The following is a 23,268-nucleotide window of genomic DNA, read 5'->3' as shown; positions in this document are numbered from 1 at the left end:
CAAGATGTGGAGGTGGGAGACAATGAAATTGACAGTCTTGATTCTGCGTAGGCCTATGCTAATATGTACGCTTGGGTCTTCGTTTTTAATGAAACATAAAATTTCAGTTATGTTTATAAGTAAAAAATTAAATAGCATGAAGTTTACAGACTAAAGATATAATAAGTATTTCCTACAGCTGTACAAGATATTTGTGTTTTAAGCTAAATGCTATTACTAAAGGGGTTAAAAACTTTTAAAAAATTAAAAATGTAAAAAGTTACAGGAAGCTAAGGTTAATTATTAAAAAATATTTTTATAAGTTTAATGTAGCCTATATATATAATGTTTATAAAGTCTACAGTACGTAATATCCTAGGCCTTTTCATTCACTCACTACGTCCTAAGTGACTTACCCAAAGCAACTTCTAGTTCTGCAATCTCCATTTATGGTTAAGTGTCCTGCATATATAAGTATGTCATTTAAAAAAATTTATACTGTATTTTTACTGTATTATTTATTTGTATAGATAGGTTTAGATGCACAAATACTTGCCATTATCTTATAATTGCCTATAGTATTCATGTGCTGGACAGGTTTGTAGCCTAGGGGCAATAGTTTTCCATGCAGCCAAGATGTGCAGTAGGCTATACCATCTAGGTTTGTGCAAGTACACTGACTATGGTGATCCCACAATGGAAAAATCAGCTAATGATGCATTTCTCAGAACATATCCCTGTCAGTAAGGACACATGATTATATTCATCTCCTAATAATGACAAGTCTAACAATAGTAATCTGGAATTCCAACATTTCTACCTTCTCCTACTGACTCAGGGGTGGTGACAATTTCTTTAACATGAGGGTGTTTTATACAGATTATCTGTAGCCGACTGGAGGAGTACAACAGCCATCAGACTGTATGCAATGGAACGCCCGAGGGACCTTTACAGCGCAATCCTGGAAACCATGATAAATCCAGGACCCCAAGGCTCCCCTCTTCAGCTGACGTAGAATTTTGCCTGAGTTTGACCCAGTACGAATCTGGTTCCATGGATAAATCTGCCAATTTCAGCTTTAGAAATACACTGGAAGGTAATCTTTCTTTTCACTCACTTTTTTTTTTTCCAGAATTCTTATTTACAGTCTCTTATTCAAAGTCCTAGGAGGTGTTGGAGAATTCAGAATTTTCTGAGTTGACAAAGAATATGTGTTTTATATACATATTATTGACAATGACCCTAACTGACACTGGTCAGCATGTTATAATCCAGCCTGTTAGCTTCAGGAGCCAGTCATGGTGGCTCACGTGTGTAATCCCAGTTTACTAGGGAGGCTGTGACAGGTTGATTACTTGAACTCAGGAGTTTCAGGCTGCAGTGAGCTATAACTGCATCACTGCATTCAAGCCTGAGTAACAGAGGGAGAGATTCTGTCAAAGATGAAGATGAAGAAGAGGAGGAGGAGGAGGAGGAAGAGGAGGAGGAGGAGGAGGAGGAGGAGGAGAAGTGGCGGGGGAGGGGAAGGGGAGGGGAGGGGGAGGAATAAGAACCTTTAATGAAATATATGAATATATTCATCATGAGAATAAATACAGGCAATTGGCAACCTAATGGTGAGTAATCAGGTTTTTCCATTAAAAAACAAAATAATTTCATTTTCAGAACATTTTGTATTGTAAAATTTTGGATATAAGATTGATAGTATTTTCCTACATTTTAGCATTTTAGTTCTCTCCTGTTTAAAATATTCTAGGCAGTGGCTCTTTGAGGTAAGTTCATTCATTTACTGTGGCAAGGACAGAGCTCAAAGGCCAAGCCTCTCCATTTTAGTATCCCTCAAGTTTTCTGTTCTTCATCGGAAATTACATCTCATGATCTTTTCTAACGCCTAAATATTTCTCCTATAAATGCTTTCATCTTGCTTGCATTCTGCATTCAACATCTGTTCATTCTTTCTGTTGATAGCTGACCCAGAAACCCATTCCATTCACAAAAATTTGCATTAGGTAAACAAAGTCACATACACAACAAACAAAAACAAAAACATTCATTCAAGCCACAAATTTAACAGGAGTTTGGGAAAGACATGGGCACTAACTATGGCAAGGAAGACAACTCAAAATTTGACACTAGACATCCCATCTCCTTCAAGGCCTGTGACACCTTACCATGTAGAAAAAAACTTTCCACTCTTTTGTAATCCTTTCTCCTTAACTTTTTCTTTTTTCATTAACACCCTAACTTTTGTTACTGTACTGTACAGAGTGGTTTTACTTTCGTTCATTTTCCTATTTTATTCAAAATCATCATCTCAGGGTCTTACACCCAAAATCCATTTAAGCAAGGAAAGTCTCATCCTAAAGATGAATTCTGTTTGCCAGCATGAAAACAGAAATTATGTTTATTCTTCTGTAGTAACATTCATGATTAACTTTTTAAAGTAATCAACATATTTCAAGACACTGTGTCAAACATTTTGTATGGCATTATCTCACTCAATTCTTATAACCATCCCCTGAGGAAGACTGCATTTATTATTCCCACTTTTAAGAGAGGAAACAGATATTCATCTTTTGGTTATTGCTTCTCAGTGAATAAGCGGCAGAGATAATCTGCACCCAGCTTTACCCAGTACTAAAATCCAAGTTCTTTCCATTGCACTCTGGTAATCAACAATAGGTTGAGAGTTTCTTTAAAGTGGATAATATCAGTTCGGTCTTTTGAGATATGAAGGCAAGACATGGTGCCAGGAAATCTCAGAGGCTGCCTAGTGAGTCTACGGTACACAATTTGAAAGTTACCATCTGGGAGGATTGGGTGTCCCATTGGACTCTTCAGAGATTAACGACAGTACTCCAAATGCTGATATTAATGACATTGCAAAGCAAAGCTACATCTTTAAGGGAATTGGAATCTTTTGCTGTTTTTTCAGGCAAAGTTTTCAGCCATGAGTGACAAAACGTATATTTTATTATTAAGAAACACGGTCTGGTCACAGAAATAAGGCAGGGGAATGTCGCTTATCTAGGTCCTTAAGTCAAAGAAAAAAAGTAGCTCAACATGTGTCAGCTCAGTCAGTGGTTTTCAAGTGAGAGTCTAATACACAAAGGTAAGGAGGGAGCAGCAGATTGACTGCAAATAATTTATGTGTGTGAATTTTTTTTCCATAATTTATTGTCATTCGTACATACTATAGACGACAAAATGTGTGAGAAGCAAAGAGATGTAACATAGCATATTGTCTGGCACATAGTAGGTATTCAATAAATATCTAATAACTGAATAATGGCTAGAAACTTTCCAATTTTACCTAACCCACAACTTACTTTATCCATGGCTGTTGTTATGTCATTAGAGAAGATGTTGGAAATCATTATTCTGAGCTGCTAAGAAGAACTTTTCTTTATCAGGTGTACTTTTTTTTATTACTTTTCCTTACGTCTTTATTTGGCAATACTTTTTTTTTTTTTTTTTTTTTTTTTTTTTTTGAGACGGAGTTTCGCTCTTGTTGCCCAGGCTGGAGTGCAATGGCGCGATCTTGGCTCACCGCAACCTCCGCCTCCTGGGTTCAGGCAATTCTCCTGCCTCAGCCTCCTGAGTAGCTGGGATTACAGGCACACGCCACCATGCCCAGCTAATTTTTAGTATTTTTAGTAGAGACGGGGTTTCACCATGTTGACCAGGTTGGTCTCGATCTCTCGACCTTGTGATCCACCCGCCTCGGCCTCCCAAAGTGCTGGGATTACAGGCTTGAGCCACCGCGCCCGGCCAATACTTTTAAGCTTACAGAAATGCCATGAAAATAAAAGCATAACAAAAAACCATGAATATATCTTTTACCCTAATTTACTTGCTATGTACATTTTATCCTGTTTCTCTCTCCCTTTCTCCCAGTCTGAGCCATTTTGAGGGTAAATTGCGTAGACTGTAACTCTTTACTCCCATATATTTTAGTGTGTATTTCCTAAGAAGAGGAATAAACTCATCGCCACAGAACAATTTTCAACATCAGTAAACTCTATATTGATATGATGCCTTTATCAAATCTACTGTTTATATTTCAGGTTTTAAAAAGAGATATAATAGCCTTTTCAGTATTTTTCCTCTCCAAAATGGAATACAGTCTAGGGGTCAAATAGCAGTTAGTTTTCATGGCTCTTTAGACTTTTTTAGTCTAAAATGTTTCCATATCCTTGTACATATGTGTCTTTATGTGACTGACTGCCCTGGAGGGTATAGTTCCTCCTCCTCCCTCTTCTATATTTCTTTTAACACAATGTTCTTCATTTTGAGTGTGTCTAATATTTCCTCATGACTGGATCCAGGTAATGCACTTTAGCCAGAATTCTACGTAGGTGATTGTGCATCTTTCTGAGACAGTGTCACATCTGGAGGCACACAATGACCATTTGTCTTGTTGGTAATGTTAATTTTGGTCACCTACTCCAGATGTGGTCCCATTTTCCCACTGTATAATTACTTTCTCCCCCTGTTTAACTAACAAAGAGTCTGTATGGAGACATTTTTAAGACTATGCAAATAGCCAGCCTCTTATCACAATTTCTCCTACAGTTAGCATCCATTGATGGTTACAAATTTCTGATTTTTAAACTTCAGCACTTCTTTTAAATTTATTAGCCAATATTCAGAATTCTATTAGCAAGAATCCTCCATTCTTGCTATCTATTTATCTATCTACCTATCTATTAATGGTAGGGAGTAAAGGCTTTCCATTGTTTAATTGCATGTAACTCACTGATGTGCTTAATTATCTTTGCGTGTCAATGGTTCCAGAACTTGCTCATGGCATACCTTCAAGCTGGTTCTATGTCTCCATTACATATACACCTTTTTAAAACATTCTCTCTGGTAAGCAAATTATTCTAGAGCATCTTTCAGCTCTAGGCCTGAAATTAGCCATGACTTCAAGGAATAATGTTTTATTTCACTGGCTAGGAAATTCAAGGTCAAGATCTGGAAGAAACTTTTGCTCTCAGAGAGACACATTTTATCTCACAACATGAATAGGGAAGGAATGTGGGGTGTCTTGGTCTACAAGGAGTGCTCAAGCATAGCAGTGAGGAGAGTAGGACTTGAGGAAAGAGCAAATGTCACCATTATGTGCTGCTCTTTCAATACATGCATATGAAATGGAATTGTTGCTCTTCATTAAACCTCGAAGTTATTGCTTTCTTTTTTTTCTTGGTCTTGTGAGAGGTGTGTAATGCACTTCCCATGGAACAAAATATTCACAGTCATTCCTAGGACAAAGTAACTGTTCCGATTTAGTCTACTGAAGTGAAGATGTGCAATTTGTGAACTGCTTAAGAGAGACCTCATGGCTGGGCGCAATGGCTCATACCTGTAATCCCTGGACTTTTGAAGGCCAGGGCAGGTGGATCACTTGAGGTCAGGAGCTTGAGAGCAGCCTGGCCAACATGGAGAAACCCCATCTCCACTAAAAATACAAAAACTAGCCAGGCATGTGGCACATGTATGTAATCCCAGCTACCCTGGAGGCTGAGGCAGAAGGGTCTGTTGAACACAGGAGGTGGGGGTTTCAGTGAGCTGAGATCACACCACTGCAGCACTCTGGCCTGAGCAAGAGTCTGTTCCCCACTCCCCCAAAAAGAGAGAGAGAGAGACAGAGAGAGAGAGAGACTTCATGTTCCTAGATAAAGCAAAATAAATAAATAAATAAATAAATATGTCTACATTATAAGCAGTAGTCTTCTGATTAGGTTAAATAGTAGCCCCTGTGCAGTCAGTTATCACATTCAAACAGGAATTTTATTTCATGAAAATCTGTGTCTATCCATCCATTGTGTCTTGTATTTCACAGTTTACAAAAGTTGTTTTGTTTGTTTGTTTGTTTTGTTTTCTAATAGCACTGGTGAAGAGTGGGATATGGGGCCTAGAAATTCAGTGAATTGGTTAAGGGCAACCAAACTGACTAGTATTAGATCCTAGCTCAACCACTTCCTGGAAGTGTGACCTTGAGTACATTATTTAACTTTTCCAGTTCTTAGTCTTATTGTCTATAAAATGTGGATATTAATAATGTATAAAGTTCAAAGAATTAAATGATGTAATACATGTAAGGTACTTACAACATTTTTTCAACAAAGGTCAGCCACTATTGTGCTAAGCTGTGATTAGTTACTGACAAATTAGTTAGCAATCATTAACTTCCCTAGCAATTAGCTTACAAAGTAAACAGTGAGTTCTGAGAAAATATTATAACGACCTATATTTAGTGGAAAATAAGGGAAAGAGGAGGAAGGAAAAGAAAATTCATGAAGACAGACCCAGAAATAAATGTTTCTGGAGACAGATAGGATTTCAGGGCAAGTTTCAAAAATGAGGTCACAGCAGGAGCAAAGATATCTTCTGGTTCCCAAAAGAGAAGAAGGAGATAGGAACAAGGAACAATTTGTTGGTGTTTAATGATGTGTTTCCAACTCTGAGCACAGTGGTTGCTTATAGTAGGTGCTTATTAAGTACTGACTAACAAGACTCATAAATCAATAAATAAAGAAAGCTACCTTCATTGTAAAACTTACATATACCAATAATAGTGTAAAATCAAATTAATCGTAGGTAGGACCAAGCTAATCTTGGGTGATCATACACTGTTTCCAACCACCCACCTCTAACAAATGCAATTTATGACTATGGAGACTTATGATTGGAAGAGACTTCTCAGTATATTCAGTCCAACATCCCACACTATGCTAAGATGCCCACTGGGATAACACCCATATGTGACCCATCAAGGGAAAACCTACCCCACAAGGGAAAATAGCAAGTTCCTGAGGCTAAATCAAAATCTAGTTTCATTCAACTTAAACAGCCATCCCATGAACCTGGTGTTATAGTATACTATTGAAGTACAAAGAAATACAAAGATAACTTACACAGTTTATCCCACCAAAATGCTCACCATCAAGTGAGGAAACACCACACAAATACATAAGGAATACACAAAATGGTGACTGACATAAAAGGAGGTAAGAACCCAGATACAATAGAAATATTTCTCAAGGAGGTGAAAATAGAATTGGATCTTGAAATGTCAGTAACAACTCACTGAGCAGAGAAGAGGAGAAGAGACATTTCCAGCAGAGGGAAACATATGCAATGACATAGAAGTGTGAAAGTGTCAGACTAGTTACCAAAAGATGAGAAGTTCTACATGGCTAGAATAGTGAGTTTGTAGCGGGAAATAACAAGAGTTGTAAGGAATTTTAGAAAATACCATGTATACCAGTGTTGGTCAATCTTCTTGAAGGAGAAAACACATTATAGACCTCACAGATCCCTAGAGAATTAAGAAACCGAAGTTTATTCTAAGATTCTTTAAAATCTTCACTGCCAAAGAGGTATGATTTCATTAGTAATACATTAAACATTAGCTGTCATCACCATTAAAACCCAATGTTTCAAAAACATAATATAACATCCATATCTTCAAAAGTATTCCTGAAAACTTTGTCTTGGAAACATTGCCATTGACAACAGTAGTTGTTGTTAAGCAGGGAATTGATATTATCCTACCTATACTTCAAAAGATATGATGCTAGTGGCATTAGCAGAATGCAAAAAGGTAATCAGTCAGCTATTGGGAGTCATGGACGGTAAAGGCTTAATCTAAAGTAGCAAGAATGAGGATGAAGATGAGTTGGTTAGCACATGGAATCAGAAGCTCTAGGTAACTGACTGCAAAGCAGAAAGGAAAAAAAGTTCAGTATGAGTCTGACACATCTGCGATTGATTTCTAACAAATGGTCCTTGGTTTTGTCCTAGTAAGCTATAAATCATGTAAAAATTTAATTCCTCTTATAATAGCCCTTATAAAACTGGTATTATGATTCTCTAGAATCTTAAATTTTTTCTGCAGCCCTTCAGCCCTTTTCGTTTCAATGTGACTGTCAAACACTTACCTGGGAAGTTATCTCATGACTTCACATGCAAGGATTATTTAAGGAGCAATCCAGAGATGGGTAAAGGAGCTCCAGCCCTTAATGAGTAACAATGGAAGTTTTGAAATTTTTAATGAAATTGTAGCATGAATAGTGTGTTTATTTGCAAAGAAAAGTTTGCTGGACAACCACAATAAAGCCTCCACAGATAATCTAGTTTTTACTCTTCCTGCCTGAGAAATGGACTTTCTTACTTCATACCAAAAAAAAAAAAAAAAAAAAAATGGTCACACAGATTCAAAAACTAAATTCCTTTGACACTAATTGTGTAAGCTAGATAGCCAAGGGGATAGTTAAAATGGGGTGACACATTCTCATAGTTAGAAAGCCCAATTATTTCCCTAGTATATTCCTCATCAATTCTAAGGGAATTAGAAACTCAGTAGTTTGATGTACTCTGACACAGAAGAGAGGCAGAGGGTTTTGAAAAATGATTCATCCAGACCAGAAAAACATTTCTAGGCCTGTTTTACTTAATCCTTCAGAATTACCACTTTGATAACCATATTGATATTCTGATCAGGCAATGATCCTGAAAATAACAATTAAATTCCTATTGCCAGACACTGATATTTCTCACGTGTTATCTTATCTAATCCTCACAATAGTCCTAGGATATTTCATTGATTAAACTAAAGCACCATTCTCAGCAAAGTAATTATTCCAATCAATTTAGGAGACAGTCTCTGTCCTTACATTGTAAGTTCATTCTACTCATTTTACTCAAAAGCTAACTTTTTTGTTTTCTTCAAGTTCTCAGAGCTTGAAGAAAACAGAAAATCCCCTCCTAAAACATGTAGGGAATTCAACAAGTGACAATTGTATTGTTATCCAAGTGGATTTGCTTTAAATGTAGTTCTCTCATCAGAAGATAACATTACTGTTTTTAAAATTCTGAAACAAAATAGGGAGTGTTCTATTGTGAATAATTGCAGATATTTCTGTATATTTTAAATCAAGGCAGAACTGATCTCAGGAAAGAGTTAATGTTTCTGTAACAGGTTCACACACGCATCCACACTCACACACATAATGCACACACACAACGCACATGACCACATGTCAAGTGTAATTACTATATATGAAAATCTGTCAAACTCTTAATAAATGTCTTATTTCCCAAAGCAGAAGGCTGAGAGGACCATAATACGTTTATCACATCTGGTTGTTATTATAGAAATTCTCTAGTTAGCTTGCAATAGTAGCCTACTAGAAATTATGACTATTTGAACATGAGGGGGCATTTTAATTCTTGCAGAGACAGAGTTCTTTAGAAGTAGTGACACTAGACATCTGAGTAGTAGAAAGTCACTGTTTTCTATTTCTTTCAGAGAGGACTTAGATTAAACTTTGAGGGTAGTATTGCTTGATACGCAATAACATTCTAGCAGTAAGTGCAGTAATATCACTGGTGCTCTGTGAAAAACAAGAAGCATTCATCCTCACATATTTATTCAGTTTAAAATGATTCTTCTACCTCTACCCTCTTCGACTCCTCTAGTTATACTGGCATGCGATTTGTTGTTCTTATCAAATATGAATATTGAGAAAGTAAAGTGAATTTATGTAAGCTTTGTGTCATCTTTGCTCTGAATTAAAAGGTGCAGGTATTATGTTATGGCAAGTACCATCTTTGGAAGCTTCAGAGAGACAGAAACTTGTCAGATCAGTGAAGAGCCCTTTGAGGTCAATGAAAACACTGATACTGAAGACATATAGGACCGGATTTCAGTATCAGTTCTAAAATTCTGAGCATCTACTTTCTCATTTGTAAAATTTGTTCAATAATTACATGTTTGGGTTTTTATGAAAATTTATGTACATCTAGCTCCTATTACATACACAAAAAAATGTTTCCCTTTTTCTCCTCCTGCCTTCTCTGTAACCTTCAATGGTCTTCTCAACTTTTCTTATAATTTAGCATAGGTTATCAGTTTTCATGATGTGTATTTATCCCTGCTAAAGAGCTTTCATATAAGTTTTTATGATTTGATATCACTGCTACAGAAAATGGCCATTTACAAAGGAATAATCTCATTTTCCAAAACTTCAATTGAGGATCCAGGAAGATCTTTATGAAGCAAAATAATAATATACCTTTTTGAAGTATAGAGTCAGGCATTAAGAGATACAGACACCTCATTTCCTTGGTATAAATGTTGGGAAAAATATCACTATACACTAGCAATACATATTACAAAGAAAATGTATAATTCTATTTTATGCATTTATTAATTAATATGAGTTAGAGGACTTCTGGATTCTCATTCTGTAATCCAGGCTGGAGCATAATGGTACAATCATGGTTCACTGAAACCTCCACCTCCCGGATTCAAAGGATCCTGAAGCCTCAGCCTCCCAAGTAGCTGGGACTGCAGGTGTGTGTCACCATGCCTTACTAATTTCTTTGTATTTTTAGTAGAGATGGGATTTCTCCATGTTGTCCAGGCTGGTCTCAAAATCCTAACCTCAAGAGATCCACGACTTCAGCCTCCCAAAGTGCTGGGATTAAAGGCGTGAACCACCACATCTGGTCTAACTTCAGGGTATCAGAGACAAATTAGCAATATCTGATGCATACATAAGACTGCTTTGTAATCTCCCACACTAATGATCTGTAGTATTTTGGTTTCAAGATCCATTTACAACTCTTAAAAATATAAAAAATTTCTCTCAGCTTTTGTTTATGTGGGTTATATTTATGAGCACATCTCATTTGTAAAACTGAAACAAAAAGATATTGCACCGGCACAGTGGCTCAAATCTGTAATCCCAGCACTTTGGGAGGCCGAGAAGGGTGGATCATGAGGTCAAGAGATCAAGACCATCCTGGTCAACAAGGTGAAACTCCGTCTCTACTAAAAATACAAAAAATTAGCTGGGCATGGTTGTGCGTGCCTGTAATCCCAGCTACTCAGGAGGCTGAGGCAGGACAATTGCTTGAACCCAGGAGGCGGAGGTTGCAGTGAGCTGAGATCGCGCCATTGCCCTCCAGCCTGGGTAACAAGAGCGAAACTCCGTCTCAAAAAAAAAAAAAAGATTTTGCATATTTGTATTAATTTATTTAAAAAAAAATTTGTTACTTGATAGTATAAATAACATAATTTTAATAGTAATTTCAGAAATAGTAAGTGGAATGAAACTTTTTATATTTACAAACAGGCTACATCTGGATTTTATAGGTACTTCTACATTCAATATATTATAATTTATAGTTTGGTTGAAGAACTTGGTAAGAATCTACCTCACACAACTATGTAATCAGAATAGAGAAAAGTATTTTTAAAATCATTTTCAGATAATTGTGGATTCTTTCTTTTTCGATACTAAGACTTCACAATTAAACTCTTTCCTTGGAGTTTAATTACACTGTCAAATCTGAAATCATGTCAATGAACTTTCTGTCCTTGCCACATTAAAGTCCATTGATCTGTCTAGCGTCATGAATATTTTATTTATTAGTGATTTTATAATATCACGCATTGGTCATTTGCAAAATATTGAGTTATGCAACCTTCCAAATGTTAAAATACATCATTAAGTATGAAGACTTTGTCAAGCTCACAGTGATGGAATCAATTTTTCATAATTTTATATTTTGCTTGAAAATTCAAATTGTATCACTGGCCAAAAAAAAAAAAAATTATCATTAGCTTTTTTTTTTTTTTTTTAAGTAACAGACTTGCTTTGTTCACTTAACAAGAAGCCTATCAAATGCCTGTCTAAATAGCCAGTTTATCTCTCAATTCTAAGTTGAAGTGAAAATGATTTCCTGTGGGAAACACGATTATTTCAGCTCTGACACAAATAATGGCACAAATGTTTGTTCCCTAGATGAACCTATTTCAGAATGCGGCATAAATAGTGCATATTTATGTTCCATTCTGGAAAACAGAAAATTAAGGCATGTAAAAAAAAAGACTGGTTTAAAAGACTGTATTGCATCATTAAGGACATTAAGTGAAACTAGCATTCCTTCATTTATTTTTACTGCAAGTCAATGGCTGGTAAAGAATACAAAAACTACAGTACAGTTGCTTACCACTACCTTGATTTGTGCTAAGACACCAAAAGATTTACCCAACATTGCTTTTGCACCATCAGTGCAAATATGAACACAGAAAACGACAAATCATATCATAGTATTATTAGGAAAATACTTTTGACATTGCAAATTCTCTGGAAGAGTTTCAGTGACTTCAAGGGGTCTGTCGGCCACATTTTGCTAATTAGTAAAACACTGTGATTGTAGAATAATTTCTTTTTAAAAATAAGGGAATCTGGGAAGACCTTATTAATTACAAATATAATTCTGCATTTTCAGGATGAAGTGTCAAAGAAAGTTACCTAAAGGCACATTTGCTAAATCCAAAGAGATGGTGGCTAACAATGTACATTATCAGGTTTTTTTCTCTAAAGGTTTTGGTTCAGCAGGTATGGGAGTGGAAGTGGGGATGTTTACGAACTCCAGTGAGCAATACTGACTTATATATAATGATATCTATGATCAGACTCTATATATACACACACACATAATTATTTCTGACTGTTTATATCTTAAACCTTATTATCAATACAAAGAGCAGACACACACATACACAAACACACATGTGTATTTTTGGGGGGCATACGTAAAAGGTGTTTTCTGCAGTGGAACACTAGTCACCTTGCTTCTCTCTGGTGGCTGAGATGGTCTACAGTGGATTGAATGCATCCTGAGGGCCCTCAACGGAATGAGGTCCAGATACAACCATTTAGTATTCAGAAAGTTGAGGGGCAGCATGAAAATCCCACAGAAGTAAGCACTGCTGAGCTATCAAAATGAGGCAGTTTTTATAGTAAATAGTAGGTCATCGTGTTTTCCAAACTTGATCTAATTGGCTTTTACAAATTATCTACTTTCTACCACCTGGAAAAGGTCATGCTATTCTGTTTTCCATCATCATTATACATTCTTCTTTCCCCAGGGTATTTTCCAAAAATTTATTCCATGTTTTATGGGTGAATAATTATTTCTATTAATGACTTTTTTAGAGTGAAGAATCACCTGTCTCTTCTATCATAGTATCTACTGTTATCTCGTCCATCCTGAACAACACCAAAACTATTTCTCATGTGGGTTGTTCAGGGCTTTCTCTATATTCACTTAATTATTCCATCAGGAGACTATTGAGAGGAAAGCTTTTAACATAAAAAAAGTAAGGGTCAGATTCAAAGCCATCATCAATCTTGCTCAAAGACATAAACCTTAGAACAGTATGGGAATATTAAAAAAAAAAGTTAGCTTATTTGATTTTAAAATTCCAGCAACTAAGGCTACATGTTTCAGAAAGAGAAATATATGCCTCCTACTTATTAAAAACATTTATAGAGTATCTGCTGTGTACGGATACTTTGCAATATACTAGGAATAACTAATAACAGATTCTTCTCTCTTGAAACTTAAAAAGAACTAGTTTGTGAAAAAGTAATTATAATGAAAAGAAAATAAATGATTAAAAGAGGCAAATATAAGTGTCATTAAATGAAGAAACCTAACCAAGTATTTCTTGTCAGAGAAACTTTCATTGATGATCTACCATCACCAAGAATGAGCTGGAATAGTTTCAGTAAAGAAGAAGGAAAACTGACAAATTCTTTCCTATATCTTTACAAAATAACTTTACAAATTACCAGATAGCCTCTGTAATTAATAACAACTGTTAACATCACCACAATCCTACTCATCTAAAAACCTTTTACATCCATTATCTTATTTCTCTTAAAAGCTTTATACCGTATTTATCATTATGCACACTTTATAAATGAGGAAACTGAGAATTTACCTAACTTGATAATGTCACAGAGCTGACAGGTAGAAAACTTGGATCATCAGCAAGGGAGGTCATGTCTTCAAGTGTGCCAAATAAAAAAGCTAAGTTTTAAATGCAGCTAAAGAGAAGTGGTTAAGAGTCAGACTACCTGGGTTTAAATTCCAGTACTAACACTTACTAGTTAGATGAGCTTTGGTAAGTTTAACCTGCCCTTGCTTGAGATCCCTCACTTACAAAGTGATGATAATCACAATATCTTCCTCATATTACGTTGTGAAGATTACATGAGTAAATACATGTCAATTACTTAGAACCATCCTTTTACCACAATTATGAAAGTTCCTAAAAGTTAGTCTTGCATGCTGATGCACACACTGTAATTTTCGAGCCCTATATAGAAACCAGATTCTAAACAATACAGTAGACTAGTACTTGAGACTCAAACGGGACGGAAGTCATTTCAGCAAAATATTTAGATGTAAATTAAACATATCCAAAGAGCAGAGTCTCACTTTATTGCCCAGGCTGGAGTGCAGTGGCACAATCTTGGCTCACTGTAACCTCTGCCTCCCAGGTTCAAACAATTCTCCTGCCTCCCCAAATAGCTGGGGCTACAGGCATGCGCCACTACCCCCAGCTAATTTTCGTATTTTTAATAGAGACACTATGTTGGCCAGGCTAGTTCTGAACTCCTGACCTCAGGTGATTCACCCTCCCAAAGTGCTGGGATTACAGGCATGAGCCACTGTGCCCAGCCTGACAGAATAACTTTTAAAAGCTACCTTTGGGATGAAATTACGTCCTTCTACAAATTCTTACAACCCAGTAAAAAGTTAAATTTGATAAGAATAAAAATTAGCCATACGTATGTGGGCACTGGGTCTTATATAATATCGTGGTGACATTATCAAAAATTCTTGCCTTCTGTGATATTTAAGATAGGAGTCTGATTGATCCAGGTGACTATATGCCCTGGAATCCTGTGATAGGAAGCTCATACAGTTCTCATTCAGAGAGCTAGAACCAGCATGATAGAGCCTTTGCTGTCTCAAGAGAGTACATTACGGAAAAGCTGGGTTTCAGCTTTTTACTCCAATGGACGTGACAAGAATTAAGGGAAATACCCTCTGTCACTTATCTACTTGTATTAGGCCATTTTTATATTGCCATAAAGAAATGCCTGAGGCCCGGTGCTGTGGCTCACGCCTGTAATCCCAGCATTTTGGGAGACGGATCACCTGAGGTATGCAGTTCAAGACCAGCCTGACCAACATGTAGAAAGCTCGTCTCTATTAAAAATACAAAATTAGCCGGGAGTGGTGGGCATCCTTGTGATCCAAGCTACTCGGGAGGCCAAAGCAGGAGAATCGCTTAAACCCAAGAGGAGGTGGTTGCAGTGAGCCGACAACACGCCATTGCACTCCAGCCTGGGCAACAAGAGCAAAATTCTGTCTCAAAAAAAAAAAAAAAAAAAAAAAAAAAAAAAAAAAAAAAAAGAAAAAGAAAAAGAAAAAAAGAGAGAAAGAAAATGAAAAAGAAACACCTGAGTACTTGAGACTGGGACTGGGTAATTTATAAAGAAAAGGATTTTATTCACTCACAGTTCTGTAGGCCGTGCAGGAAGCATAGTGCTGGCGTCTGCCTGTCTTCTGGGGGGGCCGAAATTTAGGATTATGGCGGAAGGCAAGGAGAGAGCATTTCTATCACAGGGCCAGAGCAAGAGCCGGAATGAAGAGTAGGAGGCACAGCGGCCACACATTTTTAAATCATCAGATCTCGTGAGAACCCACTGACTATCGTGAGAACAGCGCCAAAGGGATGATACTAAATTTTTCATGAGAAATCTCCCCCATGATCAAATCCCCTCTCCCCAGGCCCCGCCTCTAAAAGTGGGAATTACATTTCAACATGACATTTGGGCGAGGACACATATCTAAACTATATCACTACTGAATGACCTTAGATAAACCACCTATCGTCTTCGGGCCTTCGTTTCATCACCTGAAAGTTAGTTAAATAATAGCTTCTCTACAGAGCTACTATAAAGATAGCTGGGCGTGGTGGCCCGTGCCTGTAATCTTAGCTACTTGGGAGGCTGAGGCAGGAGAATCACTTGAACCTGGGAGGCAAATATTGTGCCACGGCACTCCAGCCTGGACAACAAGAGTGAAACTCCATTTCAAAAACAAACAAAAACGACGACAAAAAACAGAGTTACTATGAAGATGAAGTTCTATAAAAACCTAAGGAAACACAGCCTAGCACCAACCACATAGGTACCAGTGTAGTAATAGCAATCTTTGTTGTAGAAAGGCAATTAAGTAGTAAGGAAGAGAAACAGAAACACGGAGGTTAACAAGTGGAGAAACCCAACTTAAAACAATAAACATCCTTAACCACACAAAAAAGTTTATCGAATTTATAGAGATGACTTATGACTCATTGTGATTCATCATTGTCTTTGTGCAAACAATAAAAAAATGAGAGAAACAGTTTTGAAATATTTGTATGCATTAGAAACACCTGGAAAACTGGCTAATACACATGATGGGTCCCCACCTGACTTTCTGTTTAGTGATTCACTACTAGGGCTACAGTATTTTTCTTTGTCACAAATTTACAGGTGATGCTGCTGACTCTGGGACCACATTTTTGAAAACCACAAAATATGTGGAGTTTTTATGACCTGAGCTCTGCTGTATTTATACAGTATGAAACATTCACGCAGCACTGCCTATGCTTTGTTACTGTATTCCTCATCATCAAAGAAATTTCTCGAGTCAAAAGTATTTTCTAATAAATGCTAAGTAATTACATTTATGGCTGTAGATTTAGCATTTTATTTGAGAAAACTGGAAGTTGGTTGAAAGTTAATGCTTCCTGTGTATCTAGGGACTTGCTTAGATCCAAAAATATTTTTTGATCTGCAATTGTGTATTTCTTCTGTAAGTAATTTAAATTACAAGTCTTTTCAAAGTACTCAGACATCAACTACAGCCACCTAAAACCATTTATGTAACCTTTTGAAGCTGTGGACTTAATTCCTCAATTAAGTTGCACAATAGGAGAGTCAACTGGAGGAATGTAAGTCTGTGGGTCTAAAAGTCACTTTTCAAAAAACCTTCAGGTGCACTAGTGTACATTTTCCATCTTCTTTTTATTTTCTTTTCTCCAGTTTGTTCTCTGAAACACTATGAATTGTTAAGATAGGTGTAAAATGCACTTAAAATCAAATTAAATTTAATAAATTAAATGTGCTCTGTTCTTCTGATGATTTAACTACACACCTTTTCACATTTCAAACTCTTAACAGGTATGATTAAAGTGCAACATCTGTAACTTATCTTCCTAGAAAAAAAAGATGAAGAAGTATATGAGGTGATGGATGTGCCAATGGCTAGCCAGTGCCTGTTACATAGTAGCTGCTCAATTTCTTAAATCATAATTTTCAAAGGACCATGGAACAGTTACCAGTAAGAAAATATGTTAAGCTGTAAGTTTGTAGTGTAGGATTTTAAAGGCAGAAGCATTTTTCGACTGTCAGAATATAGAAGGTAAAAATTTCACGTCAAGGAAATAACATATTCAGAAGTAAAGGTTTTGAAGCATGAGCTCCGGTTTAGAGAATGAAGACAATTTGGCTTAATTCAGTTTAGTGCAACCCTGGTCACACGTTAGAACAACTCAGGGTGTTTTTCAAATTCCAAGTGCCTGAGTCCCATTCTAAACCAGTTACATCTGAATCTCCAAGTATGAGAGATAAGCATCAATAATAATAACAAACAAAAACTTTTCAGAGTAGCATTAGGGAAGAAAAGAAGCAAAAAGAATCAATTAGTTGAAATTTTCTAGTGTTGGGGGCTGGGCATGGTGGCTCACACCTGTAATCCCAGCACTTTGGGAGTCCAGGGTGGACAGATTACCTGAGGTCAAGAATTTGAGACCAGCCTGGCACACATGAGGAATTCCCATCTCTACTGAAAATACAAAAATTAGCTGGGCATGCTGGTGCGCACATGTAATCCAAGCTACTTCGGAGGCTGAGGCAGAAGAATCACTTGAACCTAGGAGGCAGAGGTTGCAGTGAGCCTAGAACCAACCACTGTACTCCAGTCTGGGTGACAAAGCAAGATTCCCTCTAAAAAATAAAAATAAAAAAAAATAATAATAATTCTGTTTTTGCCATCGACCTGAGCTGGGTTTATTAATTTCCAATAGAAATGTAGCTTGCAAATGTTATGGCATAACATAATTTCGGGGAGCTGTTACTGCCCTTCACAAAGAATACTGAGCTGTTTTGGCATCTGTAACTAACAAGGTCCCCATTGGTTTATTAAAATTTCTTTTCATGAGGAATTCCTGGACAAGGTTGAGGTAATAACACATTCTGGACCTTGCTGTAATTTGAGATAAAAATGACAAGTCTACAATTTATTGCAGGGGTGTAGTGCAAAGAAATTGCCAAGGGTAAGTTAGTACAGAAACTACCCAGCTGTCATAAACAACAAAGGGCACAGGTATTGAAATCAATTGTTCATTGATTCTTCAATTACTGGTTTTAATGTATGTGTTATTTAACTTCTATAAACTGTAGTTTTCACATTTGTAAAATTAAGATAATGATAATATTCATAACAGAAGTAGCCCGGCAATTCAAATTAGATTATTTACATGAAAGATATTTGAAAAGGTAGATGTATATGGGCATTATTTTGGGGTACCTAGAATTTCCTCTTTGACTTATTCTTGCAAAACAGTAAAATCTCAGCCAGAGAAGCTACTGATGTGGAAGAAATTATTTCTATTTTTTTCAACTTGACCTTACCAGCCAAGAAAATGAACTCTGTGAAAAGGTAAAATAGAAAACAATTTGTTCACATTTTTATATTATTTGTCATTCATAACATTTTCTGTGTTTTGTCATTTGACAGGTACCAGAGTAGAGCTCTCTAAACTTTCCTTGTAGGTTTTATGGAAATTTATCTCTCCTATTTCCAATCTCTGTAGGATATATAAGTGAAAGATTGAGAAATATTTTATATTTGTTTTTCTTTTAAATATGAAGATGTCCAAGGCTCTGATTTTGATTATTGAAAATCAAAGCCAACAATTTGATATCTAATTCTGAGGTGTTTCTAGTCTATTTGAAGAGACAATATATACATAGTTTATTTAAAATTGTTACTATAATACAACTGTTTACAGCAGTTTATATTAACAATCTGGTCTGTATCACAAAGAATCTTGGCTCCACCTGGGCCTTTCCATTATTTCTAAACACATATCACAATGCATACTGACAAACTCCATGGGCTTTTCATTTAGCGGTTGTTTCCTTAATAATATTGGAAGCTTTTCTAGATGCAACATCTGTCAGGTCAGCATAGTAGTGAGTAATGAAACACTAGCCTTGCTGAAAATCCTCTTAAAATAGTAGTCCATTCTAGTTCCTAGGACACCGAAGAGCACCTGATATCGAATGAGGGCAGGCAGCAGGCACGTTTCTACAGAACAATGGGGAGGAGATGCTTGATGCCGGGGTGGTACCTAATGGTGTGGAGTTGGAGCAAAAGAGACACTTTTGCGTTGGGAGTACACCATGTTCTTGGTTAGCAGCACCCATTTATCACATGCAACACGATTATAGAAATGATAGTTACTACTCAGGAAGTATTCATTTAGCACCTAGATGCTTTTATGCCTGCTATCAAAATTAATTCCTGCCACTAACTGACAAGTGGACATTATTTACTTCCTCTCTTACCACTGAAGTTTAAAAAACATAAATAATTTGACAAGGATCATACTTCCAGTAAGTAACATAGAATTTAAGCCAAGTTCCACTCAGTTCTAAAAATCTGTTCTACAGCAGTATCTTCAAAGTGGTATAGATACACCACTGCAGGTTCACAAAGACTTTATAAAGGATACATGGTACAGAGATTTTTAAGAAAATTTACGTTTAGTTCATCCTTCCAAGTACACTTTTCAAAATAAATCTGACTGAGAAGACTCCTGAAGATTCTCCTTCACCAACTCTCCTTTCAAAATCTCCTTTCTACCATGTTTCAGAAGAAGAGCCTGTCTTCCCCCTGTCCTGAATTCATTCTCAATACAGTCTGCTCCCAGAATGGGAAAAACTTTCAGGGTGTTAAACAAGTGGGAAATTCAAAATATTGGTACTAGTGTTGCCAACACATATAACTTTAATTACTAGACAACAAACTTCTTACATGTTGAGTAGTTTATAAATAAATTCATCATTTGCAAAATTGCTTTTATCAAATAATCCTTGGTTGAGTTGTCAGTTGATGGATCAAATTGTAAAAACTAACTTTTTTTTTTAGCTGGATTGTACCATTATTAGCATATCTAGCTCAAGTGAGTTCAAAAAAGTATGTAAAATTTGTATGAAAATTTCTTTACCTTTATTTAGTTTTTATAAGAACAAGGTTTCCTGGCAGTTATTTATTTTTGACCTTTAGAATAGGATTTATATACCTATTTTTGTTATAGAGAAGTTTGTTAGGCTAATTATTCTTTTTTTCTTTTAAATTTTACAAATAAAAATTCTATATATTTCTGGTGTGTCACGTGATACTTTGATGCATGTATACATTGGGGAATGTCTAAACCAACCTACTTAAAATATCTGTCGCCTCACATATTTATTTGGGTGGTAGGAACATTTAAAAGCTACTCTGTCAGCAATTTTCAAGTATACCATACATTATTATTAACTATAATCACCATGTTGTATGATAGATCTCCTGAACTTACTCCTCCTATCTAACTAAAATTTTGTATCTTCAGACGAACACCTCCTTAATCCTCACCAATTTTTAAAAATATTTTAAGCATAACTTATATAAGATCTAGATATAATTGTGTAGAAAAATAATCTTATTCATAATTTCTGCTTGCTTGACATTTCTCAATTCTGAAATTCAATAATATGTCCTCCGTCATGTTCCCCAACTTGGTTCCTGCTTATAATTCAATTTTGTTGTTCAAACTTCTTTTTCTGATCCTAACTCTCAGTTTTGCCTGAGTGGGTACTAAAAAGCTCTCTTAATCTTCCTCTTCTTCTTGGGCATATGAGAGAGAACACAAAATTCCAAGAGCTCATATTTTAGTGTCTAAGTGGTGTGGATCAAAATCCCAACTCTATCTGGGTAGCTTGGTAGACTCAGAACTTCTCTGAATCTCAGTTTTTCTTTCCAATGGGGATAATAATTTCTAATCAACAGAATTGCTGAAAGGTTAGAGAACACATGTCACAATAAACAGCATACTCAACATTTAGAAAATGATAGCTCTTATTAAAATATTCTCATTATTACTGTTGCTGATGCAATACCTGAAAACATTTATTGGAGTTCTAATTATTTTTGAAATGAATGTTTTATAAAATGAAACACATTATGAACTTATAGCAAAGATGTTCCTGTGAAAGACAAATTAAAATGTAAAAAGTCACAAATTTTATGCTTTCTCTGGAAGGAGAAACCAAAATTATTCTCCAGAAATGGAAAGCAAGGGGACACGTAACAGGCTGAAAAGATCTGCTCTGAGTGTTGTTACAGACTGAAGTGAAAGTGACTGCTGGTTATTATAAAATGTTCTTATGACTTGTTCATATTGAAACAGAAATTATAGGCAGAAGGAACAGGAGGGAGCACAAATTGCCTCAGCCTCTTTTATCTGTTTAAGCGTCCATTGTACCTACATTTAAGCCATTTAATTCCACAGATACTTATTGAATACACACTGGCTATCCAGAATGTAAAGAGTCTCAATATGAAATAAATTTTATTTTCAATTTTATATTTTGAATTGGGCTTTAAATTATGGTTATAAATCAAATGAGATACTCACTATGGTTTTCAGTCATTAAAGTAAACATTACTTTTCTTTTTTTTAATGAACAGGATTTGCTAATCCATTTACTGGGATAGCAGATGCCTCTCAAAGCAGCATGCACAACGCCTTGCACATCTATATGAATGGAACGATGTCCCAAGTACAGGGATCTGCCAATGATCCCATCTTCCTTCTTCACCATGCATTTGTTGACAGGTTGGTTAATATTTCTTTATAAACCATGTGCTTATTGGATTTATATGTAGGAGGTACCTATCAAATGTGACTTAAGTTATTAAATAAAAGCTAAGAAGTTACAGTAGTCTATTTAGTCTATGATCAGGTTGTCACCAAAACAGATCTTAGGCTAAGTATTTGCATGCAAATGTATAATAAAGAAAGTATTTATAAAGATAAACTGGTAAGAAGGCAGGTTAGGTAGAGTACAAAAGGAAGAAAAGCCAAATTAGGGTACAAAGTTGACATCCCAGACTCCACTAAATCTTGGTAGAGTGTAAAGTATACCTAGTTTGTCCTACCTTAAGAAAAAAAGAGATGAGTTTTTGTATGCCCATTGCCCTGAGGTAGGGGCTGTAGGACTCCCAGGAGCTTGATTTCAGATAGTGTTTGTGGCTCCAGTACCCAAGGGCGCCTTCTAAAGGCTTCAGGAGAAAATGATTAAAAGCAAAGAATGAAAAAGCAGAGGGAGGAACACACAGAACTGATACAGGAATTTAAAGCCATGTGGGACTGTCACTAACCTACTCCAGCGGTCATCGATATATTTTTCCTTCTGGAAATTGTATCGTTATTCCTTTTCTTTTCTAATCTAAGACACTCACATATAAGTACAAACTGATCTCTTCCACTGGCATGAGCAGTATATGATTAATTCTCCAGACAGAGTGTACTATGGCCCAACTGTCCTATTTAACGTGATTTAATTCTCTTGGAGCTTTTATTCCCCTTATTAACCCTCTTCCATTACATGTGTAATGTCTTAGACATATCTGGTTTTAGACTTAATTGTAGGTGATGATAGCAGAAAAGAAAGTACTCAGAGGAAGGCCAGCTGTCTACTCTTGAAATTTTTCAAGAAGAAAAGAGAAAATAAAGCATCAAATCATGACTGACAAATGCTGCGGGTTTTCTTTGTCCCCTTTGCAGTAATTTCGTCACCACAGCTAATGAAAAAGGCACAGATGTATACCTGCCATTAAGGTGATCCTCTTAGCTAAAAACAAGAGGACTTATTTTTCTGGTTTTAAAGATAAGGAAAGTGAAACTGAGAATTAAGGATTTTACTTAACTTACCAACATCTTCACTTCACTCATGTCCACAGGAACATGGATATAACATGAAATAAGAAAGTGACCATTATCTGAGAAAATCATTAGGCAGATTTTTATGGGCTTCATGAGAACTCTTAAATAATGAGAAATAAGTATGTTGTTTTATTTAGAAATCAGTGTATAAAAATGTGTATGAACATCAAAATGTTGGTATCAATACCAACATCATAACCGCCTATACCCATATATAAGAGAGAAAAGCATAGTGCCGGAATAAAATGTTACCAGAAAAGATAAATTGAACGCTTTTTAAAATGTCTTTTTATATCATTTTT

The 23,268-nt window shown here is 36.0% G+C and overlaps 1 protein-coding gene across 1 annotated transcript in view; it reads left to right on the top strand.

The window, feature by feature from the left end:
* TYR (tyrosinase) overlaps positions 1-23,268 on the top strand; it is a 95,687-nt gene that overhangs the window by 10,548 nt on the left and 61,871 nt on the right. The window contains exons 2-3 of the mRNA XM_003935082.3: positions 859-1,075; positions 21,709-21,856. Coding sequence (XP_003935131.1) covers positions 859-1,075; positions 21,709-21,856 — 365 coding nt within the window. The remainder of the gene's footprint in view (positions 1-858; positions 1,076-21,708; positions 21,857-23,268) is intronic.

Source organism: Saimiri boliviensis, chromosome 6, assembly GCF_048565385.1.
Source record: "Saimiri boliviensis isolate mSaiBol1 chromosome 6, mSaiBol1.pri, whole genome shotgun sequence".
Taxonomy (NCBI): domain Eukaryota; kingdom Metazoa; phylum Chordata; class Mammalia; order Primates; family Cebidae; genus Saimiri; species Saimiri boliviensis.
This window is presented reverse-complemented; position numbering and strand designations above follow the sequence as displayed.